We start from the raw sequence: 19627 nt of genomic DNA on the forward strand, positions 1-19627 counted from the left end.
TAGGACAATTTAGAACCAAACAAAGACTGTATTTATTTTCTCTGTATCTCCCTTGACCATCCCTGTTCAAGACTCTAGCTTCAAGAAACCATGATCACTACCACACAGTACTAAACAAAGGACAGGATGTGACTACAACTAAAAACTGCTGAGGGACTCCCCTGAGGCCCAGCGGCTAAGGCTCCATGCTCCCAACGCAAGGGTCCTAGATTCCATCCCTAGTAGGGGAGCTAGATGGCACATGAGCAACCAAGAATTTGCATGCCACAACTAAGGATCCTGCATGCCTCATCCCAGAGCAGCCATATAAATAAAGAAAGAAATAAAAACTGCTAGAATATGTTAAGCTTTTACTATATCGCTACAGCATATCTCGTCTTTTATACTCAATGCAAATACCAAATATAGATATCATTCTTCCTACTCAAATTTCAACAGTGGCTGATGTCCACAGGAAAGAACCATTAGCAGGACCTGACAGAACTGATTGTGTGTTATTGTTGTGAGATTTTAGCTGGAGACTTCAAATGGGTTTGTTTACTCGTGGACACTGATAATACATAATACCCTTCAAGGAACTGTAACTCTTCAATTTTTTTATTGTCTGATGTTCTAATGGCTCATGTTCATTCCTTAACCAATATCAGAAGTAGATATGTAGGTACAAAGTGCATAAAACTACATGGTCAAAGATACTGTGGCTAAAGTCATAGGTTTGTAATAAGTGTTTGATGAATGCATGGCAGTATGTTAAAGTACGAAATTTATTTGTCATCTTGCGTATAATATAGTGCCTTCTTGATGCCATCTTTACCAGATACTTGTTCTGCATAATCACAAGAAGTTTTTTCTGTGTTAGCATATGGAATGATCAGTAAATTTTCATATCTAAAATTTCTGACTTTTTTTTTATTCTACAGCACTCTCAACAATAACAACATTACTAGACTTTCTGTGGCAAGTTTCAACCATATGCCTAAACTTAGGACTTTGTAAGTAGCTTCAATATATATAAAATCAATTTAATCAATTGATTCCCCTTAAGTAGTATTTTTAGCAAGTAAAGAATATGACCATTAGTTCATCATGGGCTAGACAAGGGAAACACCACTTTTTAAAAAGTTATCGATATAATATTGAAATAAATGAACTATTATTCTGAAAGCTTCCTTTTAAATAATATGTGTTATGGGAAGTTTGGGAGGGGAGAAAAACATTTACTTTGAGCTATTGTGGAGGTCACATTTCATTAAGAAATGAAAGACTCCTTGATTGGCTGTCAGAAATGATAAATGGTAAATCTTTATGATATTATTACTATACAGCAAGCAATCCTAATAAAGCTAAACTGGCTCTCCAACAGTCTTTGTAATGTAAAATTACAGCATCACTCTTTAGTGCTTCTATAATTAAGGTTGTGTCAGCATTTATATTTTAAAATATCTTTTCAGGGGTTCAGATGGACATTAAAATATTTTAGATGGATAAAAATTATTCTCTAATAAAAATGTTTGCTACAGCTATATTTTTTTTTCTTTAAGAGCAGAATTAATCCTCAAAACCCAGGATGGGGTACTTAGTTAAAGCATTTTCAGAGATAAATCTCATTTGAATTGGGTTTCACAATCACGAATCACCTTGACATAAAAAGTATATCATATACAATACATGAGAAATTGTGGAAAAAATAACCAAAGCATTGGACTTCTTTAAAAAAAAAAGTGTGTTTAAGTAGGGTAAATATATTTTGATAGTGTTTTGAAAATATCTTTCATTTTTACAGTAGCTTATAACTCAAAACATTGCATTTATTTTCTCTCTTTAATCAAAAATTAGTTTAATTGCCACTTTTTAATGAATGAGATGTCAGTACTAATTCATGTTTTCTCATTAAAATCGAGTCTTCATGGGATGGCATTATAATTTCCTTGGAAAAATATTCAGCAAAATAAAATCATCCCAAAAGTAAGCAGATATAACTAAATTTTGTTTTCTTGGGGCTGTCAGATTGAGACTAATCTGGCCCAGTGGGTCCAGTTCCCTCAAACTCTATTTGATGAAATTGGTTTCTCATTAACTTTAGCTATTTTTTAAAAAACAAATTGATCAAGCTTTCAATCTGTGAAAAGCTAAAGCCACTAAGATTGCAGAAACTCTGTCATCTGCATTTTTGATAGTGAGTCTTATTTTCATGTAAAAAAAATCCACTACAGTTTGTCATACTATTCGGGTTTTTAAAATTTTATATTTTTTTCTCATTTCAAATATATATGCATCTAATCGAATCACTATAATGTGCTTGGTTTAGATGGAAATATTTACAGAGCAAAGGTATGGAATGTGCTTTGTAGCTTCCAAAAGATGCCACTGACCTCCTAGCAAACTTCACCAGAGGTCACCCAGCCTTCCCCAAATGTACCTTTCTGTCCTGTGGTATGCCATCTAGTTTCAATGGAAGACAGTCTGTTCTGTATCTTCAGGCTCAAGGAGAATGTAAAACAGTCATCTAATTTTCAATTCCCTTGCTTTGGTTGTTTCATTATTCTATATTATCATTGCTACTTAAAAATTCCATTTTTATGGTCCAATTATCTTTCTGGACTGAGTTCCATGTTTTAATATCCATTACAGTTATTGGGTTAGAATCGAGCACATCAGCTAAAAAGGGCTAAAATGGTATTACTGTGTCATAGATGATTCTGGGAATGATGCTTTGATTTATAGTTTTGGGTGTCCTTTTCTTTAGTTTGAGAAAATATAAAAGCCAGTTTGAAGTCATTTACCTAATTTAGTGGATATATTTGTCTGATATTTTATAAATGGAGAAGTGCAATTTGCCACTTGGAAGGGATCCATGATCTGGTATGGATCTGTGCCAGCGTAGAGGGGACTGGCTTAATTCCTTCACTCCCAGCCATCTATGTCTTTTAATTTCAATTCCTGCTCTTTGAGGCTATGTCCTCAAGAGCCAAAAGCAGCTAATCCCTTTTACTGCGATTAAACAAAAAGAAGGAAATCAGAATCAGGATGTGAAAAGAAGCGGTTTATATTGAATTATTATTCTGTCTGGTTCAGCAAAAAATGAAAGTGACCTGCTAAAAAGGTTCTGCCAGCAGTTTCTAGAGAGACTAATAATGACAAGACTAACTGGGAACCAGATTGGGAACCACAACTTTTATTACCATGCCTCCTACCCCTACCTGGCCTCTGATCTTCCCATTTCTCTGCCCACCCCCGTTGACTGCCAGTATGTTGAAACTGTAAAGCAATTTGCCTCGGACTTCTGTGTGTCTCTTTGTCTCTTTGAATAGACAGCGGCAAAAGATTTTCATGGTCATGTTCAAGCTCTCTGTGTATTTGCTTAGCTCAGTAGATGAAGAGGGACTTGAGTTTATGGTTATCAGTTTAATTTTTAGGAAAATAATTAAGTTGGCCCATATTAAACTTTAACCTATTTTATGTTGAGATATAAACTTATATATTATTATGAATGAACTTTGCAAATTTTGAAATAACTCCATTCTGTTTTCTTGCTTTAAACTGCTTGGCTCTCATTTAGTCGACTCCATTCGAACAACCTATATTGTGACTGCCACCTGGCCTGGCTCTCGGACTGGCTGCGCCAAAGGCCTCGGGTGGGCCTCTACACCCAGTGTATGGGGCCATCTCACCTGAGGGGCCACAATGTAGCTGAGGTTCAAAAACGAGAATTTGTCTGCAGCGGTAAGGGAGAAAGAACCTTTCTGTTTTCATATTCCTGTATGCTATGATGTAAGGAACTGTGCAGCGTGCATGCTTGAAAGGTTTCACTGTTCCTCACTAACCTTTGCAATTGTGCATTAATCACTCCATGGAAATCCTCTGTGTTCATGATGATGGTCATAGGCTATAAGACAATCCTGCATGGTTGGCAATTACTGATGACTTGTACCTAAGTTGTGATGAAGGATTTTTAAGTTTTCACTCCAAGAGAAATATAAGAACTTTTGAGATTATAGTTCTGTTTGCTACTCATGATTTTCCCTTTAAGTAAGATCATTCTTACTTTGATCTTAACAATTGGAAAAATGACGAACAAGAATTGGATCCTGGCTGGAAAATTGAAAAAGTAATAGAACTGTAGTTGAAAAGTGATAAAACACTTTTCATGTATACATATGTACTAGTCATTCAGTTCTGCCTAAAAGAGATTGATGACTGGCTTCAGTAACAAAAATCTAAAAACAAAAATAAGACATAGGTTATGTAAAGTATGAATAGGTGACTTTCAGTTCTTTCTTTGTGTTTAAGTATTTCATGTATATTTACCTCCCTCATAATATCTGTAGAGAACTGTAATATTATCTTTATATTAGAGATTTAAATGCTAAGAATAAGAGATGGTAAGTAACCTTGTGCAAGGTTACAGAGTTGAGCTCAAGGACCTCAACCTGCACAGTCTGATTCCCAGTTCATATAAATTATATGTTAATATGTTGCATAAAGGCCTTCCCACGTGGCACTAGTGGTAAAGAACCCACCTGCCAATGCAAGAGTTCTGAGAGATGAGGGTTCAGTCCCCGGGTCAGGAAGATTCCCTGGAGGAGGGCATGGCAGCCCTCTCCAGTATTCTTGCCTGGAGAATCCCATGGACAGAGGAGCCTGACAGGTTACTGTCCATGGGGTCCCAAAGAGTCAGACACAACTGAAGTGACTTACCACACATGCGTACACATGTTGCCTAAATATTAACATGTAATTCATAAATGTAAGACTGTTTCTGCTTTAGAAGTGTTTGTTCAAAATAACAACAAAGCAAAATGTTAAAATATTTGTGTTTATAATGCATCATAAGAGGCTTCTCTCGTGGTAAACATGGTAAAGAATCTGCCTGTAATACAGAAGGCCTGGGTTGGATCCCTGGGTCGGGATGATGCCCTGGAGGAAGGCATGGCAACCCACTCCAGTGTTCTTGCCTGGAGAGTCTCATGGACAGAGGAGCCTGGTGGGCTACAGTCCAGGGGATCGCAAAGAGTGCAACACGACTGAGCAATTTTCTCCTTCACTTTCAATGCATCATAAATAGCAGTTTCCTAAAGGCAGAGTGAGAAGACATGCTAGTTCAGGATTATTTTATTGCTCCCTTTTCAACCTTTTTATGTGTTTTCTCATATTTGTAACTCAAATTTTCATGTAATGTTATGGAACGTTGTCAACAGGTCTGATTGCTTTATGAAAATTTAAATAAGGAAATGACTAACAGTTCGTTGCTAACCACTTTTTTCTCTCTTCACTTTTTCTTTCCTGTTTTCTAGATGAGGAAGAAGGCAAGTTGATGTTTCTTATTTAGACTGAGGCTATTTTTGTAAAGTATGAGAACTTGTTGAGAGGGATTGGGTTAGTAATTAGCCAGCAGCCTCTTCCCTGTGAATCCCACCGCTAGGGCCCTTTCTCTGCAGAGCAGAGATGGCTGGCCCTGCTGCAGGGACAAACCCAGCGTTTACAGATGCCCATTTGGTACAATGTGCCTGATGGTCTGTTGTTTACCGTTTGAACAGAAAAATTTCGGTATTGAATAGTAAAAACATATAGCTGTGTGTAACTACTTAGGCTAACATTTTAAGCTATGCAAAGTCAAAAAAATCATCTGGATTACAACTAACAGAATGACATGATACAACTATCACGACTTCAAAAAAAGCAGTAATTTTGAACCTACCTAGAACTCAAACTTAGCATCATTTATTTTCCCCATACTTATCTGCACAGGATTACTTATTTAGAATCAGCAGTTATGTCCACCAAGAGGGAAGTTTTGCTATTTTCCTTTCCTTCTTTAAGTTAAAGTAAGTTAAGCTACTTAAATTCAGTCAAAACCAGGCTCTGTCTAAGCTTATTAGAAATGAAATACAGATATTAATCTGAAATTGCTGCTTTTTTGAAATTCATAATAGCTTTGTATAGAATTCTAGTTTCAAATCAGAATTTTACCTTTCTATTAATCTTTCAAATTTTAAAAATTATCATTTTTGTAGTTTTAAAGATCTCATTTGCTTTACCTATGTTGATCCCAAGACATAAAATGCATGCTTCCTAAAATATATTTTAGAAACGTAGTGTCATCATATGATCAGGTATTTAAATACATGCATTTCTGTTCAGTAACATGCTTGTGATTTGAACCAAGTGTACAGGTTGCACACTTAAGAAATTCAGGAAAAAATACAACTCCTGTTTGTTTCTTTTTCAGGTCACCAGTCATTTATGGCTCCTTCTTGCAGTGTTTTGCACTGCCCAGCTGCTTGTACCTGTAGCAACAACATCGTAGACTGCCGTGGGAAAGGTCTCACTGAGATCCCCACAAATCTGCCAGAGACCATCACAGAAATGTATGTGCCCCGAATTCCCTCTTATCCCCTCCTCCCCAGTGACCCAAGCCATGATTTTCTTTAGGAGAATCTGGGTATTTCAAAGGCCAATCTGATCGATCAGCTTAGACAAATGTTCCTTTCAAAATTGTGTTGACCCTTACTCTGTTTAATTAAATATCTTGTTGAAGTGACTAGGATTTTTTTTGTTTGTTTGTATTTTTAGCTCAGGTAGAATTAAAAGGAATGAATTTTAAGGAAAAATAGTACTTGCCCTTTTCTTCGGAAAGTGTTATTAAGCTCTTTAGGAAAAATAAGAATGTGAGTACCTTGTCTCTCCAGGTGGATCTCGAGATCTGCCCTTGTCCATTTCTACTTGGAGTGGGCATGGTAGGGGGCGGTAAAAGAAAAAGTGGAGTACTAGATCACAGAAACAAGATAACTAGATGGTGTCTCTCTCCTCATGACATCACATTTTAAAATGCTGTTTCACTGTTTTACTTGAATTATTGCATGAATCTACTACATAGTATAAAAAAGATCAAAATATATCAGATTTTTAAATTAGTGAGCATTTTAGCTTATTTGACCCAATGGCTGCCTCCATTAAAAGTTAAATTCTTTTAACAAAATATTTCATACCTATTTTGTATGCATCTGCTGGGTTCATTTCTATGTCCTTGCCAAATATAAGTCATATGGATAAAAATAAGGTCACATAAGATATAAAGTGGGCTGCTTTTATCATCTTGGGAAGTGAGCATTAGGAAAAATCTTTACCTTAATATCTACTAAATAAGAAATCACTTCTTAACCACCTAGTCTATGATATGTGTGTATGTGTGTGTGTGTGTGTACGTATTAACTCTAAATTTGAATTTAATATTTTTGATGTGTTTGGTTGAAATAATAAAATAGGGACAACTCATGATAGGGCTACATGCTGCTGCTGCTGCTGCTTAGTAACTCAGTCGTATCCGACTCTCTGTGACCCCAGTGACTGTAGCCCACCAGGCTTCTCTGTCCATGGGATTTTCTAGGCAAGAATACTGGAGTGGGTTGCCATGCCCTCCTCGATTTATACTGCGTGCGTGCTAAGTTGATTAAGTTATGCCTGACTCTGTGCATCCCTATGGACTGTAGCCTGCCAGGTTCCTCTGTCCACTGGATTCTCTAGCAAAAGTACTAGGCTGGGTTGCCATGCCCTCCTTGAGGAATTCTTCCCGACCCAGGGATCGAGCCAGGGCTCCTGCACTGCAGGCAGATTCTTTACCACTGAGCCACTAGGGAAGCTGGTAGGCCTCCAGAGCAAGCACCAAAAAAATCAAGTCATTTTCAAGAACTAGTCATTATTTTTTCACCTATTAACTGCCCTATTTTATAAGAGAATAATCTTAATTCAGAAAACCCACTAATATTATTTTAAAGTATTTAATATGTGCTTAAAAGTGTACTTATAGCTTTGCAGTGCTTGACACAGAAGCAGAATAAACATTTGCACATGATAATATTATTCTCATCAAATTTTTAATTGCGGGGAACACTACCTTGGCCATAAAGAACATTTATATATTTTACCTAACCTTAAAAGAAGAACACTATGTGCCTTGGAAACTGCAAAGGAGAAACATTGGAGACAAATGGCAGAGATGGTGGTGAGCATTTCACTTTAGGAATTGCACAGGAAGCATCATGGAAAATAATGCCTCAAAAAAGACATCTCCATTGACTTTTACAGCCATAGATTACCAAAGGCCTGTCATCTTAGAAGATGTAATATATGACAGAGTAAATAGTAGAAAGACATAGTAAGTGTTCACATAACAGAATTGTGTGTCCATCTATTCAGGCCAAACATTAAGTAAGCACTTACTATAGAAAGGCAACATGCATTCTCCAGAGATCTCTATCAAATGGCATGCAAATTAAAAGCTGTGAAATGAGGTACAAAGTAACACACATTGTAAAAGAGGAAAAATTAAAGTTCATGGTATTTATTACAGAGAGCCTAAGGTGGAATAGGTTACATAGTTAACTAGAGTGCGAAAGCTTTAGTTTGAACCCGAAGTCTGCCTATCTTTTGCTAACTATGAAGCTATAGGCAAGCGACTTATCCTTTATAGGATTGTCTCTACCTCTGAACTAATGGTTGTTGTTAGTTTGTAATGAAAGAATTAACATATGTAGGGCTTCATGTGCTTGTGCATGCATGCTAGGGCCGTGTCTGACTCTGTGACACTATGGACTATAGCCCACCAGGCTCTGTCCAGGCAAGAATACTGGAGTGGATTGCCACGCACTCCTCCAGGGGATCTTCCCGACCCAGGAATCAAACCCACGTCTCTTATGTTTATTGCTTTATCAGGTAGTTCTCTACCTCTAGCGCCACCTGGGAAGCCCCGTCATGTGCTTAGAAGATAGTAATCATTCAATGAATGGTACCTCGATTGTTGAAGCCTTCATGTAGGAGGTAATGTATGAGATATGAGATAGGCCTTAAAGAATAATTAGTGAATGTAATTGCAAAGATGAGAAAGAGTTTACAGAAGTAATTAACATTATGAGCACAGGCAATAAGAATGGAAGCCTAAAATACTGCCAAACAGGAACTCCGTTTGATGGGTTTTTGGTATCTGGGAGAGTTCAGGAAAAGATAAAGTTGAAAAGGTAGGTTGAAACTAATTCATGGAGGCGCTTGATAGTATGAGGATCTAAATCTGTCTTTGCAATGTGTTCAAACACAGGAGTTTGAATCTCCAAGGAGATTAATCTGACATCTATGTACCAGCGATTTGGCAAAAGAAGAGAAGACCAGGCTTGAGGCTTCTATTGTGTTGGTCAAGGGGAGAGGTCATAAGAGCAGGAGCTAGGAAGTAATAGTTGGAATGATGATGTGGAAGCGCATGTGATAGCCAGGACAGAAGCAGAATTAATAGGATTTGGCATTTGATGAGAGAGTAATGGAGAAAAATGAACCAGAGACGATGCCAAATTTTTAAGTATGAAGGATATGGATATGGTGGTTGTAACATTGTATGTAAAAAAACTGAGGAGTAGTACAAAAATTGGAAGGGAAGATGATGGTGAGCAAAATTTGTGAAATACTGAATTCCAATAAGGTGTTTAGAGATACTGTAATAATAAAGACTATCATAATTTGGAGCAGGACATGATTTCAGACAAAGACTTTGGAGTAACTGATATTACAAAAAAACAAAGTAGATAGTTGAAGGCATCAAATAGCCAGTGAAAAGGAGAAAAAGAGAAGAGAAACCTGAGAGAACTAAATTAAAAGAGCAGATGGCCACAATGGATAAAGGAGGAAGGGGCTTCTAGGAAAAATGATCTGCCGAGTCAGATACTCTAGCTGATGAACCAAGAGGAGGTCTGAAAATAAGTCTCAGAACTTGACCATATTACTCTTGAAGGGTTCAAGACAGAATGATAGGTGAATGAGTCGCTTTTCAGAGTGTTAAGAAAGATTAGAGGTGATGAATATTGAAGAGAACAGATATGGAGTAGTTTGAAGAGTCTGGCTAAGAAGGGATTTCTTAAGAAGACAATTGCCACTGCAAAGGGCAGATTTGAATTTATTTTGAGATACAGAAATCTGCCGTCCTTAGAAAATCAGAGAGTAAGAATGGGTTTAGAGAGTCATGAGGGGCTACCCTGGTGGCTTAAATGGTAAAAAATCTGCCTACAATGCAGAAGACCCAGGTTCGATCCCTGTGGTTGGGAAGATCCCCAGGACAAGAGAATAGCTACTCATTCCAGTATTCTTGCCTGGAGAATACCATGGACAGAGCCTGGTGGTCTACAGTGCATGGGGCCACAAAGAGTCAGACAGGACTGAGTGACTAACACACAGAGTCGAGAGTGTGAGAGTTAAGATGTATGTGGGAGCAAGACTGTTCTGGACCTAGAAGGAAACTGCTCAAATCCTGATCATAGGAAAGGAGATGAAAATACTGTTGCTGACTGAGAAAAGAGGAGTGAGTTGTGACATAACAGACGGAAAGGAACAGGAAACTTTTCAAATAGTTTATCTCATGTAGTCTGTTTTTTGTCATAGAGCTTTTCTTACAGTTGCATGCTCTATACATTTTTGTATGATGATAAAAATTAGTAGCTGGAAGTTACACTAAATATATGTCCCATTGAGTTTGTTTGTGTTGAAGAGATGGTGTATCAGGTAAAGCTATAATAAAGGAGACATGGAAAAATGCAAAGCTCTAGGTGAGTTTTACTTCTCTGATTGTTACATTATCAGCTCGATCAGTAGAGCATCTGGTAATAAATCCTATTGATCTTCAACTCCAACAAAACACCCCATTTCTATTCTTTATAGTGGCACAAGTTACTAGCTTAGTGACTCATTTATTTTATTACTCTTTTATTTTTTATTAAAGAATCAGTAAGATTCATAAATACAGAAATAAAACTGGGCAACATCTTCCTTAAAATTTGTTATGGGTTCCATATTTTTAATACATAATGAACTGAACATTATAAACTCCTTTCATAGTTTTCATATAATGTTTTCAATCTGGATTTTTACCATAAATTATCAGTAGAATTTCTTTTTTTTGCAAGTTATCAGACATTTCTAATCCCTTGAAAGCTGACACCTTCATCTTGCTAATTTAAAAAGACCAGGCTCTGGACTTCCCTAGTGGTCCAGTGGTTAAGAATCTGTGCTTCCACTGCAGGGATTTGTGAGTAAGATCCTGCATTCTGTGTGGTGAGACCAAACAAAAAGGAAAGAGAACAGACCATGCTCAAAACAATTAAGAAATCTTGTTTAAAAAGAAAAAAAAAAGTTATTCGATTGTGAAGTGACTAAACTGCCTCAGCCTTAGATTTTTTTGGCTCAAAAACCCATATTCCATCTTCCAGCCAGCTGCCAAAAAAAGGTAGATGTGGCTTAGCTTGTTGGAATATCATAAAAGGAATGAATGAAAAAAAATCAGGAGAGGTAAATATCGGAAAGCAGGACACGTTAAGAAACTTATATATGAAGGGAAGAAGCAGAGAAAAAGACAAGGCGTGAAGGTATAGGAATTGTATTTGTATTACTTAACATCTAGAACCGTTGTCTTCTTTCCTAGGCTCTATTAAATAATCTCATATCTCCCTAGATTTTTTCTGTATAGAAGTTATCACAACTTAATTCAATATTCTGGTTAGTGTCAAACTACCCTATTAGACTGCAAGCTTAATGAGGGCAGGACCATATCTTTTTTGTTCACCACTTTTGTCCCAAAACTTAGCACTGTGTGGGTGGGGAGAAGAAAAGTGTTGGGGGATGAGCGGGTGATCTAGGACACAAGCTCAGGAGAGCCTCCAAGCCCCTATTCTTCATAATAAAAGAAAATGTGATGAAGGAGAATCAACTAGTGAAGACAGATGAGGGAAAATAGAATGTATAATATCAGGTAGAACTAGATTTAGAAGAAAGAAGTTGTTGCTGCCCCAGAAGCTGTCCAGCACTTTGCTGCTTTGAACTCTGCTGGTTGAGCACCTTGTTTTCATACAGATGGAATACCTCGGGCAAGTCTATACATGGATGCTCTGACCCATGGTGACAAAATCATTAATAGTGAGTTGATTCTCTGTATATCAAATCCTCTGAATTAATTTCTTAAATCTTGAGGTATAATATTTTAAATGTCATGTGATAGATTGCTATAAAGTAGACATTTAGTTCTCTTCAATCCAGTTACAGATTTTCTGTGGCATATCACCTATCCAAACCATTATACAGAAATTTCATATATCACAGAGGACATTTAGACATCAGTTCAGTTCAGTTCAGTTGCTCAGTCGTGTCTGACTCTTTGCAACCCCATGAATCACAGCACGCCAGGCCTCCCTGTACATCACCAACTCCCGGAGTTCACTCAGACCCACGTCCATCGAGTCAGTGACACCATCCAGCCATCTCATCCTCTGCCCCCAATCCTTCCCAGCATCAGAGTCTTTCCCAATGAGTCAACTCTTCGCATGAGGTGGCCAAAGTACTGGAGTTTCAGCTTTAGCATCATTCCTTTCAAAGAAATCCCAAGGCTGATCTCCTTCAGAATGGATTGGTTGGATCTCCTTGCAGTCCAAGGGACTCTCAAGAGTCTTCTCCAACACCACAGTTCAAACGCATCAATACTTCGGCACTCAGCCTTCTTCACAGTCCAACTCTCACATCCATACATGACATTTAGACATAGGTTGTGACAATTTAGTATGACTTGTTCACTCTTAGTTCTTATTGTTTTTAATCTTGGTTGCATTTTCCAGGCCTGCAAAGCTGGGAACCATACAATTTGTCTTTTAATTTGTCTGAAGATCCCTGAAGATCAGGGATCTTCTCTGATCTTCAAATTTTGTTCAAATTTGTGTTCAAATTTTGGGAAGGGAAATTCTGGTAATAAAGTTCTCAGGTCAGGTCCTATGAAGGTTGCCTCAGTGTTTTCTAAGATGTGTTGCAAATTCTCAAGTTACAGTGCTTGTTTTGGATGTGGGAAATGGCAACCCACTCCAGTATTCGTGCCTGAAAAATCTCATGGACAGAGGAACCTGGAGGGCTACAATCCAAAGGGTTGTAAAGAATAGGACACAGCTGAGCAACTAAGCACACATTCAGTAAATGGAAAGGGAACTCACTTTCTGGTATAAGCTCACTGCACTGCTTTTACTCTGCTAGTAGTAAAGAAGACTCTCTCAAAGAGATTCAGAATGTTGGAGGTTGGATATGAAGTTTAGGAGTACATTTTTTTCCTTTTGTTTCCTCTGGATCATTTGCATGCATATTTATAAAGAAATGAAAGTGAGAATGATTCTTGAATGCTGTATCTGATTATCAACTGCATGTTTGACATTGAACATCTGATTTAGAAAATATATCTTTGTCCTCCATTTCTGTTTAGGCACTCTTCTTGTGTTTAACTCTTCTACATGCTATTTTTGCATTTGAACCCTTATTTCAATTAATTGTACTTGTCAGATTTTGAAGCTGCATATTTCAAAGTTATTGAGTTTCTGTTGGTGAAAAAGTGATTGCTTTAGCCACTCAGTCGAGTCTGACTCTTTGCAACCCCATGAACTGTAGCCCACTAGGCTCCTCTATCCATAGAATTCTCCAGGCAATAATACTAGAGTGGGTAGCCATTTCCTTCTCCAGAGGATCTTCCCAACCTAGGGATCAAACCCAGGTCTCCTTCATTGCAGGTGGATTCTTTACAGTCTGAGCCACCATGGTAGAGATATATAAATTAGACTTGGTCAATATGTTTTTAAATAGCCTATTGTATATTAGCTTATTAGGAAAGTTACAAGTTCTCATGAAATCAAGCATGACTTTTTTACTTTAACATGTACTCAGGAATGTCTTAGCTCACAGTATAGCTGTCATGCTGTGTAATTGTTTCATTTTCTTTTAATTTTGCAGATTTTGAAAATAAATTTTAAAAATAAATATAATATGTAGTTTAACTAATTTTTATAGCACATGTAAATTACCTTGACTTTCGAGGTTTCCCTGGTGGCTCAGCTGGTAAAGAATCCACCTGCAATGCAGGATCCCTGGGTTGGGAAAATCCCCTGGAGAAGGAACAGCTACCCACTCCAGTATTCTAGTCTGGAGAATACCATGGTCTCTTCCATGGGGTCACAAAGAGTCGGACATAACTGAGCGACTTTCACTTTCACTTTTTCCTTTTATTATTTAGACAATATTGAACAAATATCTGTCTGAAGTTTTCATAGCATGATTCCATTATAAGTTAGGAGCTTAAAAAAATACATAGTAATTTTGCTTCCTGCAGAAAGCAGAGAGCTTTTTGTTCAATATACAAAATAAAGATCACCATTGTGTTTCCTCAGAACAAACATCTTACTTAATTCTTAGTTATCAGTAGCCATGCTTAGTGTAATCCCTACAGCAATTTTGATAGTTCCACAGCAAAATAGTATAAGATAAATTTGGTAAAATACATTTATAGATTAAACTGTATCTGTAGTTCCAGAGACCATTGAGTTCACTAATAATCATTGGAGTGTTTTCATCTTTATCATGGCAAAATTCTCAATTTTATATCCATATCTTGATTTCCTTGATATCATTAATTGCTATTGAATTAAATAGAAGAGCAATCATCTTTGTAAAGAAAATTCATTTTTATTAAGAGCATAGGTTCATGATAAGAAAATTATATGCATCAATTTCCCTCAATTTACTTCCTTGTTTTCAGTTTTACTAAGGAATAATTGACAAACACAATTGCATATATTCAAAGGGTACATCATGATGATTTGATATATTTATTCGTTGTGTGGTGATTACAAAGATCAAGATAATTAATACATTCATCACCTCAAATAGTTAACTCTTTTTGTTTCTGGTGAGAATGCTTAAGTTCTACTCTGAGCAATTTTCAAGTATACAGTATTTGAAATATATTAACTGTAGTTTCCATGCTGTATATTAGACTCTCAGAATTTACTCTTCTTATAACTAAAAATTTGTACCTGTTGACATACACCTCCCCAACCATCAGCCTCTGCCAATCCCTATTCTATTTTGTGAAATCATCTTTTCTTTCTTTTTTTTTTTTTTGGTTCCACATATTAGTGAAAGCATACAGTATTTGTGCTTATCTGTGTGCCTTACTTCACTAAGCATATGCCCTCCTGGTCTATCTGTGTTGTCTCAAATGACAGTATTCCCTTTCTTTGATTGGCTATATAATATTCCATAGTATACATACCACAATTTCTTTATTCATTCATCTGTCATAGTACATTTAGGTTGTTTCCATAGTTTGCCATTAGTGAATAAAGCTGCAAAAACATGGAGATGCAAATACTGCTTAGAGATAATGATTTCAGTTCCTTCAGGTATAAACCTAAGAGTGGGATTGCTGGAGCAATTGTAGTTGTTTTGGGGGCTTCCCTGGTAAAGAATCTGCCTGTAATGCAGGATACCTCAGTTCAGTTTCTGGGTTGGGAAGATTCCCTGGAGGAGGACATGGCAACCCACTCCAATGTTCTTGCCTGGAGAATCTCCATGGACAGAGGAGCTGGTGGGCTGCATTCCATGGGGTCGCAAACAGTCGGACACAACTGAGTGACTAAGCACAGCACAGCATGCTGTTTTCCATAATGGTTTCATTCTCACCAATGGTGCATAAAGTTTCCCCTTTTCCACATATTTGCCAACAATTTTTTTTCTCTTATCTTTTTGATAATAGCCATCCTAGCTGGTGTGAGATGATACCACACTGTTCTTCATTTGCATTTCTCTAATGATTATTTTGATTACTTGCTTTTTTGTGACTGAGTTGTGTGAATTCTTTATATATTTAGGATATTAATCCCTGTTATATATGATTTGCAAATATTTCTCCCATTCTGTTGGTTGCCTTTTCAATATATTGATTTTTTTTATTTGTACATAATTTCACAAAAATGTACATCTATAAACTATATGTTACATGCATGTATACACATACCTTTTATGTTCTTCTATTGTTGTTGAGTTGTTTGATCATTCAAGCAGAAAGCCACAATGGCTTTCATAAGAGAAAAGTATAGAAGAATGAATCAAACATTTGTAATATTAGATAAGATATAAAAATGAGTATGATAAAATTATAAATGAATTAGTGAAAAAGAAGTATTAAAATGGCTAGAGAGGTAAAAGCAGATGCTCCAACTGGTTTCTCTTAAAAATTCCAAGGCGTCTGATGAATATTATTGCATCAGAGAATGACATGTGGAAATGTAAGTTTTTTTTCACGTACTGCATAATCAACACTATTTTTGAGTGCCTACTTTGCATCAGGCATTACAGATGAGAGGTCACAGTTTTAGCTTTCAAAATGTTTACAACATAGAGAATTTAAATTTTATACAACAGAAATTTTTAAAGCTACATGATAAGTAATAAAATACATATGCCTGGGAAGACAGAAAAAGGAATATCTTGATTTTCCTGGGAGACTCAAAGAATCTTCATGTATGAGGGTGTGTTTTGCAAGCAGAGAGATCAGGGGCTTTCTAGAGAGTGCAAAGACCCAGAAAAGTTAAAGAGTTGTATGTTTTTGGGAAATTAAAGCAGTTTTAGTGGTTAGAAAATACAGTGAAAGCCTCATCTTGAATAATCACTGTCCTGATGACAATAGAATAGAAGGGAAAATTTTGAGCATTGTAGTATGATTTGCTTTGTTAGTTAGAAAAATCACTCTAACATGGAGTAGGGAAGCCACTTTCGATCCAAAGAGTCTATAGAAGGTATACTAAAGACAGGCTTAGCAGCAGATAGTAGTGAGGAGTTATTCCAAGAAGTGACTCAAGTGCTGTTGTGGTTGAGTCACTAGAAACTTCTACAGGAAAGTAATGAAGACCCATCAGATATGAATAAGCTGTGTAGATTTTGACATAAAAATGAAGACAGCCGGGGCACAAAGTATTATTCATTCTCAGGTGAATAAAATTGTCATTCCTTTAAAGAATTAAGTTATTGATTGATGGTCATATAATCAGCCTGAAAGAGTAAGCTGAAATCTTGTTTAGTTCAAATTCTACTAGTGATCATAATGTTATCTGAACTTTAGGGGAGAGATAATGGATGAGTTTGGCAATAATTCTATGCAGGCACCAGGAAGAAGGCTAGTCACTATCTATTCGTTGAGTTATCCCATTAAAGGTAATTTGCATAATGTTTTTAAAACTAAAATTATTACCAAATAGGAGACTTAGTTCAGTGCCTAACTTATATTAAGCATCCAAAAGATTTTAGTTAATAATGAAAAACAAACCAGCAAAACTTCTGTTTGTCTTTCTTGGATTGTGAAGGAAAACTTATATATGAAAACTGATTGTTACTGACATTATGAATCTGTACTCTGTCCCCCTGAAATTGGTGAGTCACGTGTCTTAGCCCATTTTTCCCACTAAATCTAAATTATGTGATTCTGTGTATTGAGTGCACTTTTGTTTGCATTTGAGTATGTGTCCAAATAAATACGTACATGCAAATTTTAACACTCATTCAGAATGTCATTGCCTGAAATACGAGGTCAATAGGAACTCAAACACACATTTTTGTTTTACTTTAAAAGCTTAAAGACCAAATGGAAAAGTTATTTTTACTATGAAAACATCAATTAAATTTGCACTGAGGGAAATATACCCAAAATGACATCACAGGAAATAAAATAAGATTAAGGAAATGGACAGTTTTCAGGAACAAGTCATCCCAAAATAGGAATTGTTGATAATCAATTAGGATGGACGTAGTCTTAAGGCAAGAATGCCAGCTATATGTGAAGTATGTCCCTCTAGAGGCCAATATTCACTCAGCTGTTAAAGATATTTATTAAACTTAAAAAAGTTCTGGTAACCACAATTACATAACAGTAATAATATTATAGTCAAAAATAATCTTGGGTCATTTTAGGTAGAGACATATAAAAGATTTCAATGGCGTGCATTTACTACTAAAGTTAGAAGTAATATCCCCAAAATATAAAGTACTTATTTAGAATTATTGTGTAACAGGCAAGAGGATCTCTGATGGCAAAATAATATTACTGCTTCCTCTTTTACAAATGCAGGGCTGATATTACCTATGATGAGAATGTTTGTCTCCTCTGAGTAGTCCATGACTCAGAAGCTAAAGTCATTCTGCAACCCCAGCCTTCACCCCATTAAATCTGTTCTATTCTTTGGCAGCTGTTTTTGCCATTTATGTTGAAAGCAGATGGGGAAAATGCAAAGAACTGTCAGTTTTATTGCCATGTATAATCAGCATCTGGGCTGTATGTTACAGAAACAATCAGTCCAAACTCATACTTTACTGGTGGTGTAAAAACCTTTTTTTGAGTTTCTCAGACAGTTTTCAAATTAAAGTGCTCTCTTTTGATCATGTTGATCATGGAAACAGCAACCATTTGTATTGCTTTTTCAGCCTCCATAAGAATGATGCATGAGTGTAGGTCTTTAATATACAGTTATGAGTTATCTGCAAAAAACCTGTCTTGCTAATTTGTTTAAAAATGTGTTTTGAACCATAAATATTTATTTCCTATTAGAGATCAAGTCATGTATCAGATTTATTCCTTTATATAATCCGTGTGTTTATGTGTAACTATATTTGCTATAGATATTATATAATGCCATATGTTATATGTTACATATATACACATATATATATATCCTCATTTTTACTTTTCCCACTATTTTTGGAACTGGAAAAATACACCATATATGTTTTCTGCATCTCATGATTTATACCAAAACATTTATAGCAGGGTTTATTTTCTTATTTTTCAGAAAGAGAAACTGAGACAGAGAAACCAACAGTAACTTTTGCAAGGTCCACAGAGCTAATCAGTGGCAGATTCTAAATTTAACCCAAGCCTATATAAAGCTCATACTTTTACTCACTGAACTACATGTTTTTAATCTTTATAGCTATACATATACAAAACATAAATGCCTCTTGGGGAGAGCCATTTCAGCTTTGGCATGTGGATGTTATCTTTTAGAGTTTGTCAAAATAATTTATTGAAACTAATGCTTGAGTATTGAAAGCTAGTGAGCTGAAATAAACTAATGTTGTTTAATTCAGTGTAAATGTCTTTGGAACTAGCTGGAATTTTTAATCATCCAATTGCACTGTATGTCTTATACTTTCCTGATAGATCTGTTCATTGGTAACTGTAGTAGAATATTTATACATCACAGAGCCCAGCTATACCTGCATATAATTTCCATATTCTAAGTGTCCGTAATGTTACAGCAGAGAGATTTACTGATAATTTCCTATTTTCTACCATCTTTGAAATAGACACCAGAATGTGATGTATGTTGGTAGCTGTTTATTCTTTAGGAACTCTAAATGTGTGAAAACATATTTTTTAAAAAAGCAATAATCAGAGAGCAAGAGAAAAAGATATATAGGAATAGGGAGGAAAGGTCTTCACTGGTTAAGCATACTTGTGAATATTTTTATTGGAGCAGTTAGAAAATTGTCTTCTAACTAAAATTGAACTTCTTACTAAAACTCCCTTCTGGTTTTGTTAAAGTGTAACAGCAAATTGCTTTCAGATATACTTATACCCAGTGATAAATGTTTTGAAATTATTCATGTAGATTCTGTGGAGTAAAAGGTTCTGACTTTTTTTAATATGAAAAAGGCTTCTTTTATCATATAGGGTTTACAAAATTTTTTGTTTCCTAAATCTATTTTTACTTTTAAATTCAAAATATTGAGTTTTCCTTTT

General features: G+C 36.0%; 1 protein-coding gene across 4 annotated transcripts in view; it reads left to right on the top strand.

The window, feature by feature from the left end:
* Positions 1-19627, top strand: part of SLIT2 (slit guidance ligand 2) — a 403430-nt gene that overhangs the window by 267372 nt on the left and 116431 nt on the right. For all 4 annotated transcript variants that reach the window (XM_060417558.1, XM_004009724.5, XM_060417559.1 and 1 more), the window contains exons 7-9: positions 921-992; positions 3560-3723; positions 6230-6368. In XM_060417558.1, the coding sequence (XP_060273541.1) occupies positions 921-992; positions 3560-3723; positions 6230-6368 (375 nt within the window). The remainder of the gene's footprint in view (positions 1-920; positions 993-3559; positions 3724-6229; positions 6369-19627) is intronic.

The sequence above is a fragment of the Ovis aries genome, chromosome 6, assembly GCF_016772045.2.
Source record: "Ovis aries strain OAR_USU_Benz2616 breed Rambouillet chromosome 6, ARS-UI_Ramb_v3.0, whole genome shotgun sequence".
NCBI classification, from domain to species: Eukaryota; Metazoa; Chordata; class Mammalia; order Artiodactyla; family Bovidae; genus Ovis; species Ovis aries.